Genomic DNA, 12080 nt, shown 5'->3' on the forward strand with positions numbered 1-12080 from the left:
TTTTCTCCGAGCTCAGAGAGGATTCACAAGTTGCCCGCGCCCGGGGATCTCCCTCATCCCACCCTGGCTGCAGCGGTTGCTCCTCAGGGCTAAAGGTCTGGCGTACAGCTGGGGCCGCTCCCTCCCTTATCGCGCCGACCTCAGTAAATACACGCGGTACCAAAGGTAAAACGCAACAAACCACAGGCAGGCGGGATGGCACATGCGTGGGGACACAGCGGGAGGTGCTGCCCTTGCCCCGGGCGGGGAGAAGGGCATCTCCCCTCCGCTTGGGCACGGCCGGGGCTGGCGGCCCCCGCGGGGACGCGCCTGGGGCGGGAGGAGCCGGGATGGGCCGGCGCCGGGAGCTTCGCGCCGTGCCTCGCACACGGTGTGTCCGGGACACCGAGCAAAGTCCCCAGGGCAAGTGCAGGGCAGAGGCGCGGTGCCCATCCTCTGCGGCGCCCAAATAAGAGGCCAAAGCAAGAGAGGGGTAATAAAGAAGGTTTACTTTCACAAAAATCTCTCTACACATCATTTAAAAAGGGGTGGGGGGGAACCCAAGAGCAAAACCTATAAAGAATAGAGAGGAACAGGTCTGCTAAAACACAGAGAAAAGCGCTGCTCCACAGCAGCAGTGTAAAGAACCAGAAAGTCGGGGCGGGAGCAGCCACCCTGCAGCAGGCGAGGCTGAGGGCTGGCTGCAGGGCTGCCCAAGGGCCTGCACCCCTGCTTCTCTCTTTGGTGAGGGATTTCAGGGATAATTAGCTCCATTAAAAAGAAAAGGCAGTTGAGTTACTCCCAGCCCTCGCCCCTGGCCACGTGCCCTCTGGTGGGCTGCCCTCGGGCTGGGAACAGAGACACACGGGTATGGAGCTCTGAGCCGAGCTGGAAGGTGAGGTGATGCCCACAGGCGTTGAAGAGGACAGGGGCTCCCTCAGAGCTCGGTTGGGAAGCCAATCCGTGCTTTGCAAAGGCTCTTTTTGTGCAGCCCTGTGGGCCGGGGCTCCCCAGGGACCTGCAGACGTGCTCCACTCCAGTTCATTGACACGAAGGGTTTTGCACCTCTCAGAGTAAGGGAGTAAATCAAGAGCAAATCACCACAGCCGAGCTACAAAGGAGCGAGAGGAATGGCCGGATGGGAGCTCCCGGTGGTGACCTGCTGAATCACACTGGGACTGATCTCGGCTGCCTCGGAAGCCGGTGAATGTTTAACCAGGACTCTGCGGGTGTGCTGAGAAGGCAGCTGCCTGTAGCTGGGAGGGGTGTCCTCAACCTGGGAGGGACAACCTTACTGCCGTGAGAGCCAGCGCGGTGAGGACACGCTGCCCTTGAGGGGCACACACACGCCTTCCTCCCCCCTGCCCTCGGAGAGAACAGGGGGCTTCTGCGAGGCAGGGGCTCCACTGACGCTCCTGCCAGGGTGAAGGCGCAACCAAGCTGCCGTAGGTCTAACAAAGAGCTGAAATTAATGAACAGATGCCTGCAAATTTCTAACCCACACAACAGTAAGCAAGAACTTTTCAAAAACCAAGAAACACTTGTTTCAAGCATCAGCTTTTTGCACCTTGATCCAAACAAAAGCTTATTTTTAAACGAAAGTTACTCTGCTGACAAGTCAGGCAACGTTTGCTTTTATTATAAATTAACTGGAGTGCAGCACCTGGCAGAAAGAACCGTGTCACCCACAGGAGGCAGAGCTGGCTCCTGAGCCTCCAGAACAGGGGTTATTTACAGCAGTGGCATGGGATGCGCTCGGGGAACACAGTACTCCGTCACACTCACAGGGGTCATCAGCTCAAAGGGCAGCTCCCACCTCACTGCCTCTTCCCATCACCCAGAACTCGGCCCAAATCGGTATGGACACAGAAAAGTACAATGCCTTGTAATAAATTAACAGCCCTCCACACACGCACACACACACACTCAGGCTGCGTTTTCCACCACAAACAGCTTGGGGGTGGGGGCAGAAAGAGCTCACCCTGCCCAGCCCCAGCGGGCTCACCCGGCACATGGCCTCGAGGGTCAGTCGGCCTTTTCACCACGCCGGGGCCCCCCAAAGTCCTGGGCTTGGGGATGATAGCAGAGGGGGTGAGAGGAGGCCACTGAGGTGGGAGCCCCCTGCCAGCTCCTGGGATCAGCTGTGGCACGGGAGCACCCGTGGGAGAGGTGCCTGCTGTCTCCTAAATGGATGGTTTTGTCTGTTTTGCTTCAGTTGATTTAATTCCTGAGAAACTCCTAAAGATAGTTAAAAAAACTCAGAAACTATCCCGACAGCAAAAAAAGGTGGTGGTTGGGTTTTGCTTCTTTTTTTTTTCCCCTTAAAAAAAGAAATCTTTCACCTCTAAAACTCAAACTGCAAAACTCAGAACTAGAGGCCAAAACAAGAGCAACTACTCTGCCTGACAGCCACGACTTCTCTGAAATGAGTAAATGCCAGTGAAAGGAAACATCTGCCCCTGCCGAGTGCGTGCAAAGGTGCTGAAAAAATGAAGTCACTAGGCTTTCCCCCCTGCTGAAACGAGCTGCAAGAGGAGCGTGGTGTCTCTGCATGCAGTAGGGTGCAGCACTTCTTCCTAACCGTGCTCTGTTAGCACTGAATGGGGGCTTTCTGGAAGCTTCCCACCTGCTTTGGTTTCACAGCTGGAGTGCTCTGTGCTCCTCAGAACAGAGATTGGAGGCATGGCTGCACTAAAACCCCTTCTCAGGGGTGATGGGAAGATGAAGGGTGCCGTGCAGAGCCTGCTTCTCCCTGCTGAAGTGCAGCCTGGGTAACGCTGGAAGGCTCCTTCCCTCCCAGAGGATGCAAAGCGCCTGTCGCTCACCTCCTGCTGCTATTCTCAGTCTGCTCCGGGTGTTCACCTGCCCCCAGAGCCACAGGGAAGCGGCCCCATGCAATACAACCTCGGTGTGAAAAGCCCGAAGAGACCTCTCCTGTCCCAACAGAACTCAGGCAACAGCCTCACAGAGAAAAAAACACCATCAAACCATGGAAAACCAAAGAGAGATCACAGGTATAATCTCAGGTGTAAAGAGGGATGACAGTGAAAGGTGTAAAAAACCCCGACAGAGCTGCCACCAGCAGGGATGCAAACACATCCCAGAGCAGCCCCAGTTTGTTTCCTGGGAGCGCAGGTGAAGAGCAGAGCGCTTCCAAACCCACCCACGTCACCCAGAACACCCCTCAGCAGGACGACTGGCAAGAGCCTGCTCAGGGATCCGGCTTTACAGGGAACATTACTAACACAACGCATGCCAGCTTACAGAATCTATTGCTTAGGTTGCTCTTGGAAGGGGAGGAGAGGAAAAAAAACCAACCAACCAACCAAAAGGAAAGCCAAGTGATCTGTAAATCTTCGCCACTCACGTCTGGCGGGTCAATGGGCTTTCAGGAGAGTCTCTTTTTGCACTTCTTAAAAATCAGTTTATGAGCAGCTGTAGTCGTGTGGCTTGATGCAACTCTTTTAAGGCTCCATGCTGACAGAATTATCTGAGGAACGGTAAAAACTTCACGACAGGAGGGAGCGCTCTGGGATGTGAAGGTTTCATCACATGGTTCAGGCCCAGGACTTGCACAGATGGTTCAACAAACCGAGCGTCCCATATTTCTACCTTTTGTCTCTTGTTTTGGCCCTGAGCTGTTTGTTACTCCTGTGTGTCTGGCATGAGTTCAGAACCTTCCTTGTTCCTCAGGAGGAACAAGGTGTTTTACTCTTCACAGAGGCTGACGAACCAATCTTCCTACTTCCATGCTAAGTGGCTGTGCATTTTTTTCTGTTTCTAGTAACTCATCGAAGATATCCCTAGAACAGAGGGAAAGACCCACAGTTAAGCACAACAACAAACTGCTACCTAAGACAGCCCCGAGGGGATCAGCAACTGGATTTAACCCCTGAACCTACGTGCCAGGGATCCTGGCAGAGAAAAGTGCAAGTGCTGAATCCCACAACACTTTTTCTTCATTTATTACACTGATTAAATCGGTGGTAAGCCTCAGAGAACAGTGACAACGGTGAAGTAAAAACTGTTTGCTGGTAAAAGGATCAGAAGCAACACAAGACACAGTCTGTAGACGAAATAATACCCTTAACTGAGGCACAAAGCCCCTTCTTCAGTTCTGTGTGCCTGAAAAGATGACACTTCTACCTACAAACTCCATCTTGCCGTGTCCTGAGGTGACCATAGCTGCAACAGCACAGCTGCTGGGAGCAGGGAAGCTGCCATTTACAAATATCACAGCACTTCAGGGGGAAAAAAGCCCCAAAGCATAAGTGCCATTAGGATTCCTGGTGCAACAAATGCACAGATGAGACACCAAATTCTTTTCTTAAAAGACGATTTCCCGTGTCTCGTTAAAAGCCCACGTGCTAGTGACACACAATTCCGTGCCTCTGATCTCACAGCACTTCAGTTTTGTCCTTCTTGCATATAATCCTGACTACGACTTCTTCTGACAAATACATGGAGATACTTTTCATCCCCACATAAAGGACCAGAGGAAGAAGCCCACTCCCTCGCAAACAGCAGGCAATTACCAGCACACAAACTCCCCAAGACACCTACTTGTGCATGTAGAAGAAGATGTAGCCACTTCGATCTCTGTCGCACTGAACGGTTGCCTCGAGAGTTCTAGATACTTCCAGGTCATTGTAGGTGAACCAGGACTGCTTCTTGATATCATAGACATCACTGATGTAATGACCTTAAAAAAAAAAACAAACAAGAGGGCACTTTGCTTTTCATGCTGCAGTTCAAGCAGCAAGCTGGGTAGCCAGGTACCCTGCTCCAGCGACCCGATCCGAATGCTAAAAGATCCTGAAGATCCTGGTCCCCTCCTGTCCTTGCTGGTAAACAAGCACAAGCAATTCCAGGGATCCCACAAGCAGTATGTTACCCCCAGAGGCACCATGATATCCTCAACCTGCTCCCTCACCAGCAAGCCACAGGGAACACCTGCTTTGCTGCCTGAATTCTTCTCTGCAAGTAATCCTCCTGCGGGTAATTCTGCCTCACAGATTTGATAAAGCCAGAGAAGAGGTGTAGAATGAAATGGGGTAACTTTTACCTGAAGATGATGTGCTTCCAATATGGCTGACAATGCTGATGAGACGATAAGAGTGGGGAAGCTCTCCTGTCTGGAAAAAAAAGAAAAGTAGTCCAATTAAAGCTTTTAGGCTCACTTTTGACCCACATAGCTTATGGACACGGTGATTTATACCTGAGATACCAGCTTTGGCTACTGTATTCAGAGTTGCACTCCAATCAGGGATTGCAAAAACAGACATCCTGGTTCAGACCAAATGAAGAGTCCTTCCAGAAGTAGGAAAAAGCCTCCCATCTTATCTAATCTTTCAGCAAGCCAATGAACATACAAAGGAGACACTCTGACCTCAGAACAGATGCTGACATGAGCTCTACACTGCAAAGTTTTCTAAACAATCACTTCCTGAGCAGCTTCCACTGATGTCAGAATGAATCCACTAAATAAACATAAAACAGCAAAACCAGCCACGCTCCCTTCTGAAGCACCACAGACATACCCTTGCTCATGGCACACAGATTTCACAGCTAATAACGGATGCACAGCCCAGATTCCCTCATCCTGCACGTGTGGCGGCAGCTGCCAACGCCCTCCTCGCATGCAGGAAACGTGCTCTGACTATTCACTGCCAATAAAACTAAATGATAGTCATTGGCTTTGGACAAGCATTTTTCGAATCCTCTCTGGTCAGGAAGTATTATTTGTACAATCCACTGACAACACTCTTGGAACTTAACTCTTGGTTTAAGGGTAAGGAAATTGGTAGAGAAAAACCACTCAAAGAAACTCCAGCTATTTAACTCTTTCGCTCTAAACAGTACTCCTCCCACTGAGGCAGGCAGGCAGCTCCCACAGCACTGCTGTGTGGAGGCTGAGCCTGCAGCACAGCCTTGGTTACAGTCACATTTCACCTAATGGCAGTAAGATCTTGCCACAATTTCTCTGTCCTGCTGATGCAGGACCCAGAAAGCCCATAGTGTTGCAACTAAATTACCATGCTGGCTGAAGTGTTTTTATTCTGTAAGCAAAAAATTTCAGGCACTGAAACATTTCTGGTACAAGATGACTGTTTCCTTTTCACCATGACCTGTATCTTAAGAGAAACTCAGAGGATCTCTGCAGCTATTTTGTTAGGATATCCTCTTAATGATAGAATTTTTCCGTCTTTTGACTTTTAAACATGAAAGACTTTTCTAGATTCTATACTCCCTCTGTAAAACTACCTCCAGCACTACACTGATGGTAAAGGAGGAATACATTTCTCAGCTGGCTTTTGAAATCACAGATCACACCTCAGCGTTTCTTTTCAGCTCTTCTGCTTCAGCTTCAGAATACTCCATGTCAAGAACATCCTCATTCCCAGAGTCTTCATCAGAACCAACGCTGTCCAGGAGAGAGCTGTTAAACTCTAGAGAGCAAGGATACAATGACAGTGAGTGACATGCTGTGGTACACCCAGGGATTCACAACAGGTTGAGGTAGATCTATTGCTAAAACGCTGATGTTTCAAGCCTCCTTTTCTAAGGAAAGCAGGAGATACTGGAATTTCCAAATAAAAACTCTGCCCCGCTTCCCCAACTTGTCAGAGCAAAGTTTCCTGGACGACAGAATTAATTTTAGCATCATCTCTCTCTTGCTGTTACAAAGGGGCACCACGGCAACGACAGCGGGGTGATAAAAGAGCATTTAAACACCCATCTGGCTCCAGAGCACCAGTGGTCTGCAGCCAGAACTGATGTCCAAAGCAGCGCAGCCAGTCTGGGCAGTGAACTGTTAAGTTTCTGCGATGAGAAGCTACGAATTACAGTTTTTAAACTATCAGTTGCAATAACAAAGTGCATTTTTCAATTAAAACTGGCATCGAAACACCAGTGCTGGCAGCAGGGTATCTGCTCATTGTTATCAATGGTAAGAAGGCTGCTGCTCACCGCAGGAACTTCCAGTTTGCTTGGCTGAGCAAAACGCGGGCAGCTCTCTGTAAAGAGCCGGAAGGCACCGCTGCTCCCTGAACAGGCTGTTCCAAGCTTCCTGGGATTCTGCAGCTACCCAACTAATTTGAGATTTACAGTAGTCATTAGGAGAAGTAGCAACGCTTTCACCAGCTAAATGAAAGCTATGGAGTCTCCTGGGTGCATGAGTGGCTGAGGCAAACACAACAACGCTCAGGGGATTTTTCTTTTTTTAAAGAGATTTCTCGTGCCAGTAAAGATGGAGACGTTCTGCCAGAGAGATTCTCACGTTGCTTGCCCTGTTAAATCATCAGGTGCTGGATTAGTATAATCTTCTCTAGAAGATTATGGAAGAATCTCTTCAGCTGAGGATCCTTTGCTGCCGATTTCCACACTTACTGAGGGTGTTGTAAGATCCTGCCACGGGTACAGCTAAACACCAACTTGACCAACGGTCCCTGGATGACTGCTGGGCTCTTTGATTGCAGCACCACCGGGAGCCTTCCCGAGACAAATGCTACCAGCTATACGTACGAGATTATTGGCATCTCCTCGAACAACTGCTGGCTGCTGCCTTACAAGTGAGACCGCAGCAGGTTGAGAAGGAGAAGGCAATGCTCATGTTTAAGTCAAGTGACTGCAAATCAGGAGGAGGAAAGATTTATAGCTTTGAATTCTTCCTGGACATGGATCAAGGGAGACTTGAGAGGGACCAGGCAATCGGGCTGAGGGGTGCTTAAGCAGCACTCACATCTCCTCAGAAGCTGAATTCATCCAGTGACAGCAGAGGGCCTTTAAAGATGCCCGAGAAGCTACGAGTACTTTAACACAGTACTTCATTACCCCTCCCTCTCCCTCTCTGCTGCAAATTTTCTCTGGGTTATGCTTTGCTCTGCCAGATTGTGTGAAATCACTCGCATGCCAGCCTCACACAAATGTTAAACAGGGCCTGAGGCTCACCACACTGTCTGGATTTGGAAAAGACAGTGTATTTTGGGTTTCTTTTTTCACCTCCAACTGCTATAGCTTGCAGTGATGCCCGTCTCCCTCCCATCACGTATCAGACACAGCACTTATTCCTTTTCCCGGACAAGGCTAGTCCATTCATTAATCAGCACTAAAATATCAATGCAAGTAAGAAATAACCCTCATGCTCTGACTAGAGCCATTAGCATGCTGGCTTTGGCTGGGAATGCAAAATGTCAAGGTCCATTTTGCTCCCTAGATTAATATTAAATACAAAAGATCTATCTTTAATATCACATACTACATATATCTATACTTAAGAACTTAAGGGACTGAAATCAGTCATTTTTCATGTTGAGTTTTTCCTGGCATTTGCTTTTAAAACAGAGAGCAAGAAAAGCTGGCCTGAGCAAAGCCAAACACAACAAAGCACACGCCAACAGAACATGAAACCCAGCTGTCCTACAGACACCCGGGAGCTGCACTCGTACATACAGATCTATTTTCCCTTAAAAGCAACATCCTGGAAGAAGTTAAATAAGTTTCACCTTGTAGACTTAATTCCGTGGCTCGTTTAAGGTCATCGTCCTCTTTTTGTTCTCGTGCCTCCTAATGGGAAGAGAACAGAACTCAGCTCATTGAGACACTTCACTGTTTAAAATTCTTGTGGTGCTCTTTTTCCATTGAAACTGTGCTGCTCTGGTTTCTACAACAAACCTGACATTGTAAATTAAAGGTTCTGTGTGAAGGAATGTTTGCAACCAGCAAGAGTCCAATGTTCCTGTGCAACAGAACCTGAGACAAACCTTCATTAAGGCTCGTCAAAGCTCCTGAAGTTTGGTATGCAGCAGAGCGAGTCTCTAGTAAGCCCAACCGCTTTCTCTGCACCATTAATTTGAAAAGCATCTGAATGAATTTGCCACCCTTCTCCAAGGAAAGCTGTCACTTGCACACAAAGCTCCTCACGCTTCGGCAAAATTTAGGCTTCTTCTGCCCAAAGCCAGCTGAGGACAGAGTCATTAAATCCTGACAGATTTGATTGTTTTTAAGCCATGTGAAAGTAGAGGCGGTGGTTCTATGTAACAGGTGGTATTCACAAAGGCAGGGTGCAAAGAGCCACACCAGCAAACAGCTGGGTATTAAAAACATTGCCATCAACAAGTAGCGAAAAAACCCTTCTAATCTTTGGGTAACATCATGCCCCTCTCCCTCCTACCACTCTTGAAAGCCCAGAGCTACAGTAATCCAGTCAATAATATTTAATGAGCTGGCTTCTTCATTCAGGGTTTGAATGCTTTCAGTGCACCTGAATGCAGAAGCCCAACTATTTCAAATCAAGATAACCACAACTACTGCATCTCCACACCCAAACAATTAGAATAGCAGATTTTCACCACTTCAGAACTGTAACAGAACAACAGTCAAAGGGCAGTTTTACATTATTAGCATGAGGCCTTTTATCTCACTCTTTCTAAAGCGTTCGGGAATCTTTGTTAAACTACTCAGCATTGCTGAACTAAAGCTACATCTGGCACAGAACACACCAACCAGCACCTCATAATGAGTAATGGGAGAGAAAAATCCAAGAGACATGGAAATGTTAGATCTCGTAAGGAAAACCATGACAGCTTTAGTATTAATAGAGAGCAGATAAGGGCACACATTTAAAGAAAGACCTGGCTAAGGGCTTGCTTTGCTCTTGGTGGCTTGGTTAAACTTGTGGAAATCAGTTACAGGTCTTGAAATTCAAGTGGAATACAGGAGTTTTCGCACACAACCTGAGATCCCAATCCCTTCCAAGTTTAACTTAAAGGACTTGTTTTAAACTGAATTACTTTTTTTCCAATCTACTAACAAGGAAGGATCTCATAAATGTCCTATCTTCCTCACTAAGCATGCCTTGCTTGCTCAAATAAGGCACTGGCATAGACGGGTCTTTAACCTGATCTGGCATGGCTTGCCTCTTCCACATGGTGTCTTGACGTGACACGCTGCAAGCAGCAACTGCCAGGGAGGCTAAAGGTGGGCTTGGATCTTGGTGACAGTAAGAGTTCAGTTCAGTTTATCATGGCTTTTATGTAACGTTACAAGCCAGTGTAGAGGTGTGCATGGAAAGCTTTGAGAAATTTGCAGGTCTGTGATGTGATACCTGCTTTCCAAAGCACATACAAAACACGCCCAGATGTATCCAGAGCCATCACTCTACTGACACTGGAGCCAAGAGAAACCCAAACTGTTTTTCTCTCCAAAGAGCACCAGAACCCCTTTGTAGTCACTGCTGAACACAAGGTTGTCCCTTAGCCATCAGGTTTCCAGCACTGGGGAAGACAACTCAAGGAAGCAAACTTCTTACTTGCTCTTGAAGGCTTTGAGCCAGCGCCTGTTGAAGTTCTTGTTCTTCCCTCTCTCTCTCCATGTCATACTGCTGCAGCCAGTCGACCTCCCCCTGGGAGCCTTCCGGAGTTTTGTTTTCCTTATTCTCATCAAAATCTTTAGTTATCTCAGAGAAATTGGCAGGACCTGAGGAATCAGAAAGTACAGTTATGCTTTCCTAGGTCTTCTGATTGTTACCAGTTAAATCCTCTTTAAATCCCTGCAATCCTTGTGGCACAGTGACATCTATTGACAGAGAGAATGAGCTCTGCAGCTGTAAAAACCCAGGCAAGAGTCAAACGGAAAGCAGAGTCTCATCCTCATTTTAACAGTTTTAAGATGAACCATTTGATTAATCCCCAAACCTCCTCCTTGCCTTTTATGTTGACTCAGAAGGAGCAACTTCAGTTAAAGGAAGATGTCACACATCACTAGGTTTCTGCAGCCATGAAGCTGACACTTGAACTTCTCTAGAAGGAACCACGGATTACAAAGATTTGCATTGCAAACCTTTGGAGTACTACCGATGAGGCCACAATTAAAGGCAAATCATATGTAAGACAGAAGGAAGCACAAATCTCAACCACTGTTTAAATTTGTCAACTTTTTGCTACATGTAAGAGGCTCAGTCTTTTGAGCCCTACCCACAGCTTTAAAGTGCAAGAAAATGACAACTTTTCAGTTCACCTTTAAAGTGAATGCTACGGCAGAAGTACCTTACATGACTTCTGGAACAAACACTCATTCAACCACTGCACACGTTTCCTGCAGTTACAGGATACTTTGATTCTCCCATGTGCTTGCAGCTGAGAAAGAGGGAGGATCTGCTCCAACAGCTATCATGCAGCGCCATGTGAAACTTTAGAGTTTTGCCCTATGCAGACTTCAGCATCTGCTCATTAGTTATTAGCAAGGATTACATAAGGCAGTCTCGGTATTGGTGACCTCTTAAACACAAGACCACCAGAACTATAATCCATCAGTCTAATCCTCTTAAGATGAAAAACAAACCAGAATGTATTACATGAGCTTTGAAAACTTCCAATGTAAGAAGAAATACTCTCTTGCCTCACACAACCGTTATCTGAGGATCACGTAGCAGAAAGGAGATCTCCTGTCAGATCTAAACCAGCTGGTTTTGAAAGCTCTGCAAACCATTCAGCGTTTACAAAACCCAAAATTACTAGTAGTAGCAAGAAATGTCACTGTCATGTTTAGAATCATCAGCACACCAGCCTTTGAAACTAAGTTTCTTTTAAGATAGGATTGTGAAGGTGGGGCTGCTCACTCGGCACACAGCCGCACCTCATCTGAATGCCAAACCCTATGCTTTGAGTAGTACTTGAGGTTTTTTGGTCATATAGAGTCAAATACAGAAAGCTGAAGGCAAGGCTGAGGGTTTAAAACTGTATTCTTGATCAGAAAAAGACAAACATTTATTAAACATATACTTCTTGTTTAAGTGTCACAATGGAGCCTTCAAACAATAATGTTGTACTTTCCAAAGAAAACCTGGAGAGAGACATTTATGTGGCCACCAAAAACTCTTTTCACACAACCATAAGCAACATTAGTGTATACAAAGGAGGGCAAAAACAAGGCTGACTCAGCTTTCTTACACCCTGCCTGCCAATATGAAAGTTGTCAAGGGCTGTCCATTGGTAACCGAGTGGGGGGTTTTGCTGTTAATATTTAACCTCCTGGCTCTTAGAGAAGGAGTGAATATTGTTGGCCTGTTTCTTCAGGCTAGTAGAATTAAAAGTCTGACTGAA

At 47.3% G+C, this 12080-nt stretch overlaps 1 protein-coding gene across 3 annotated transcripts in view; it reads right to left on the bottom strand.

The window, feature by feature from the left end:
- Positions 1-475: 475 nt before the first annotated feature.
- The window catches only part of USP37 (ubiquitin specific peptidase 37), a 36767-nt gene continuing 25162 nt past the window's right edge, over positions 476-12080 (bottom strand). For 2 of the 3 annotated variants that reach the window (XM_062004984.1, XM_062004983.1), the window contains 6 exons: positions 10289-10455; positions 8484-8544; positions 6313-6428; positions 5045-5114; positions 4543-4681; positions 2982-3782 (listed from right to left, as the gene is read on the bottom strand). In XM_062004984.1, the coding sequence (XP_061860968.1) occupies positions 3695-3782; positions 4543-4681; positions 5045-5114; positions 6313-6428; positions 8484-8544; positions 10289-10455 (641 nt within the window). In that variant the 3' untranslated portion in view covers positions 2982-3694. Of the gene's footprint in view, positions 2941-2981; positions 3783-4542; positions 4682-5044; positions 5115-6312; positions 6429-8483; positions 8545-10288; positions 10456-12080 lie in introns of those variants that run through there. The other variant, XR_009819459.1, reaches the window with a different exon arrangement.

Source organism: Colius striatus, chromosome 11 (assembly GCF_028858725.1).
Source record: "Colius striatus isolate bColStr4 chromosome 11, bColStr4.1.hap1, whole genome shotgun sequence".
NCBI lineage: Eukaryota > Metazoa > Chordata > Aves > Coliiformes > Coliidae > Colius > Colius striatus.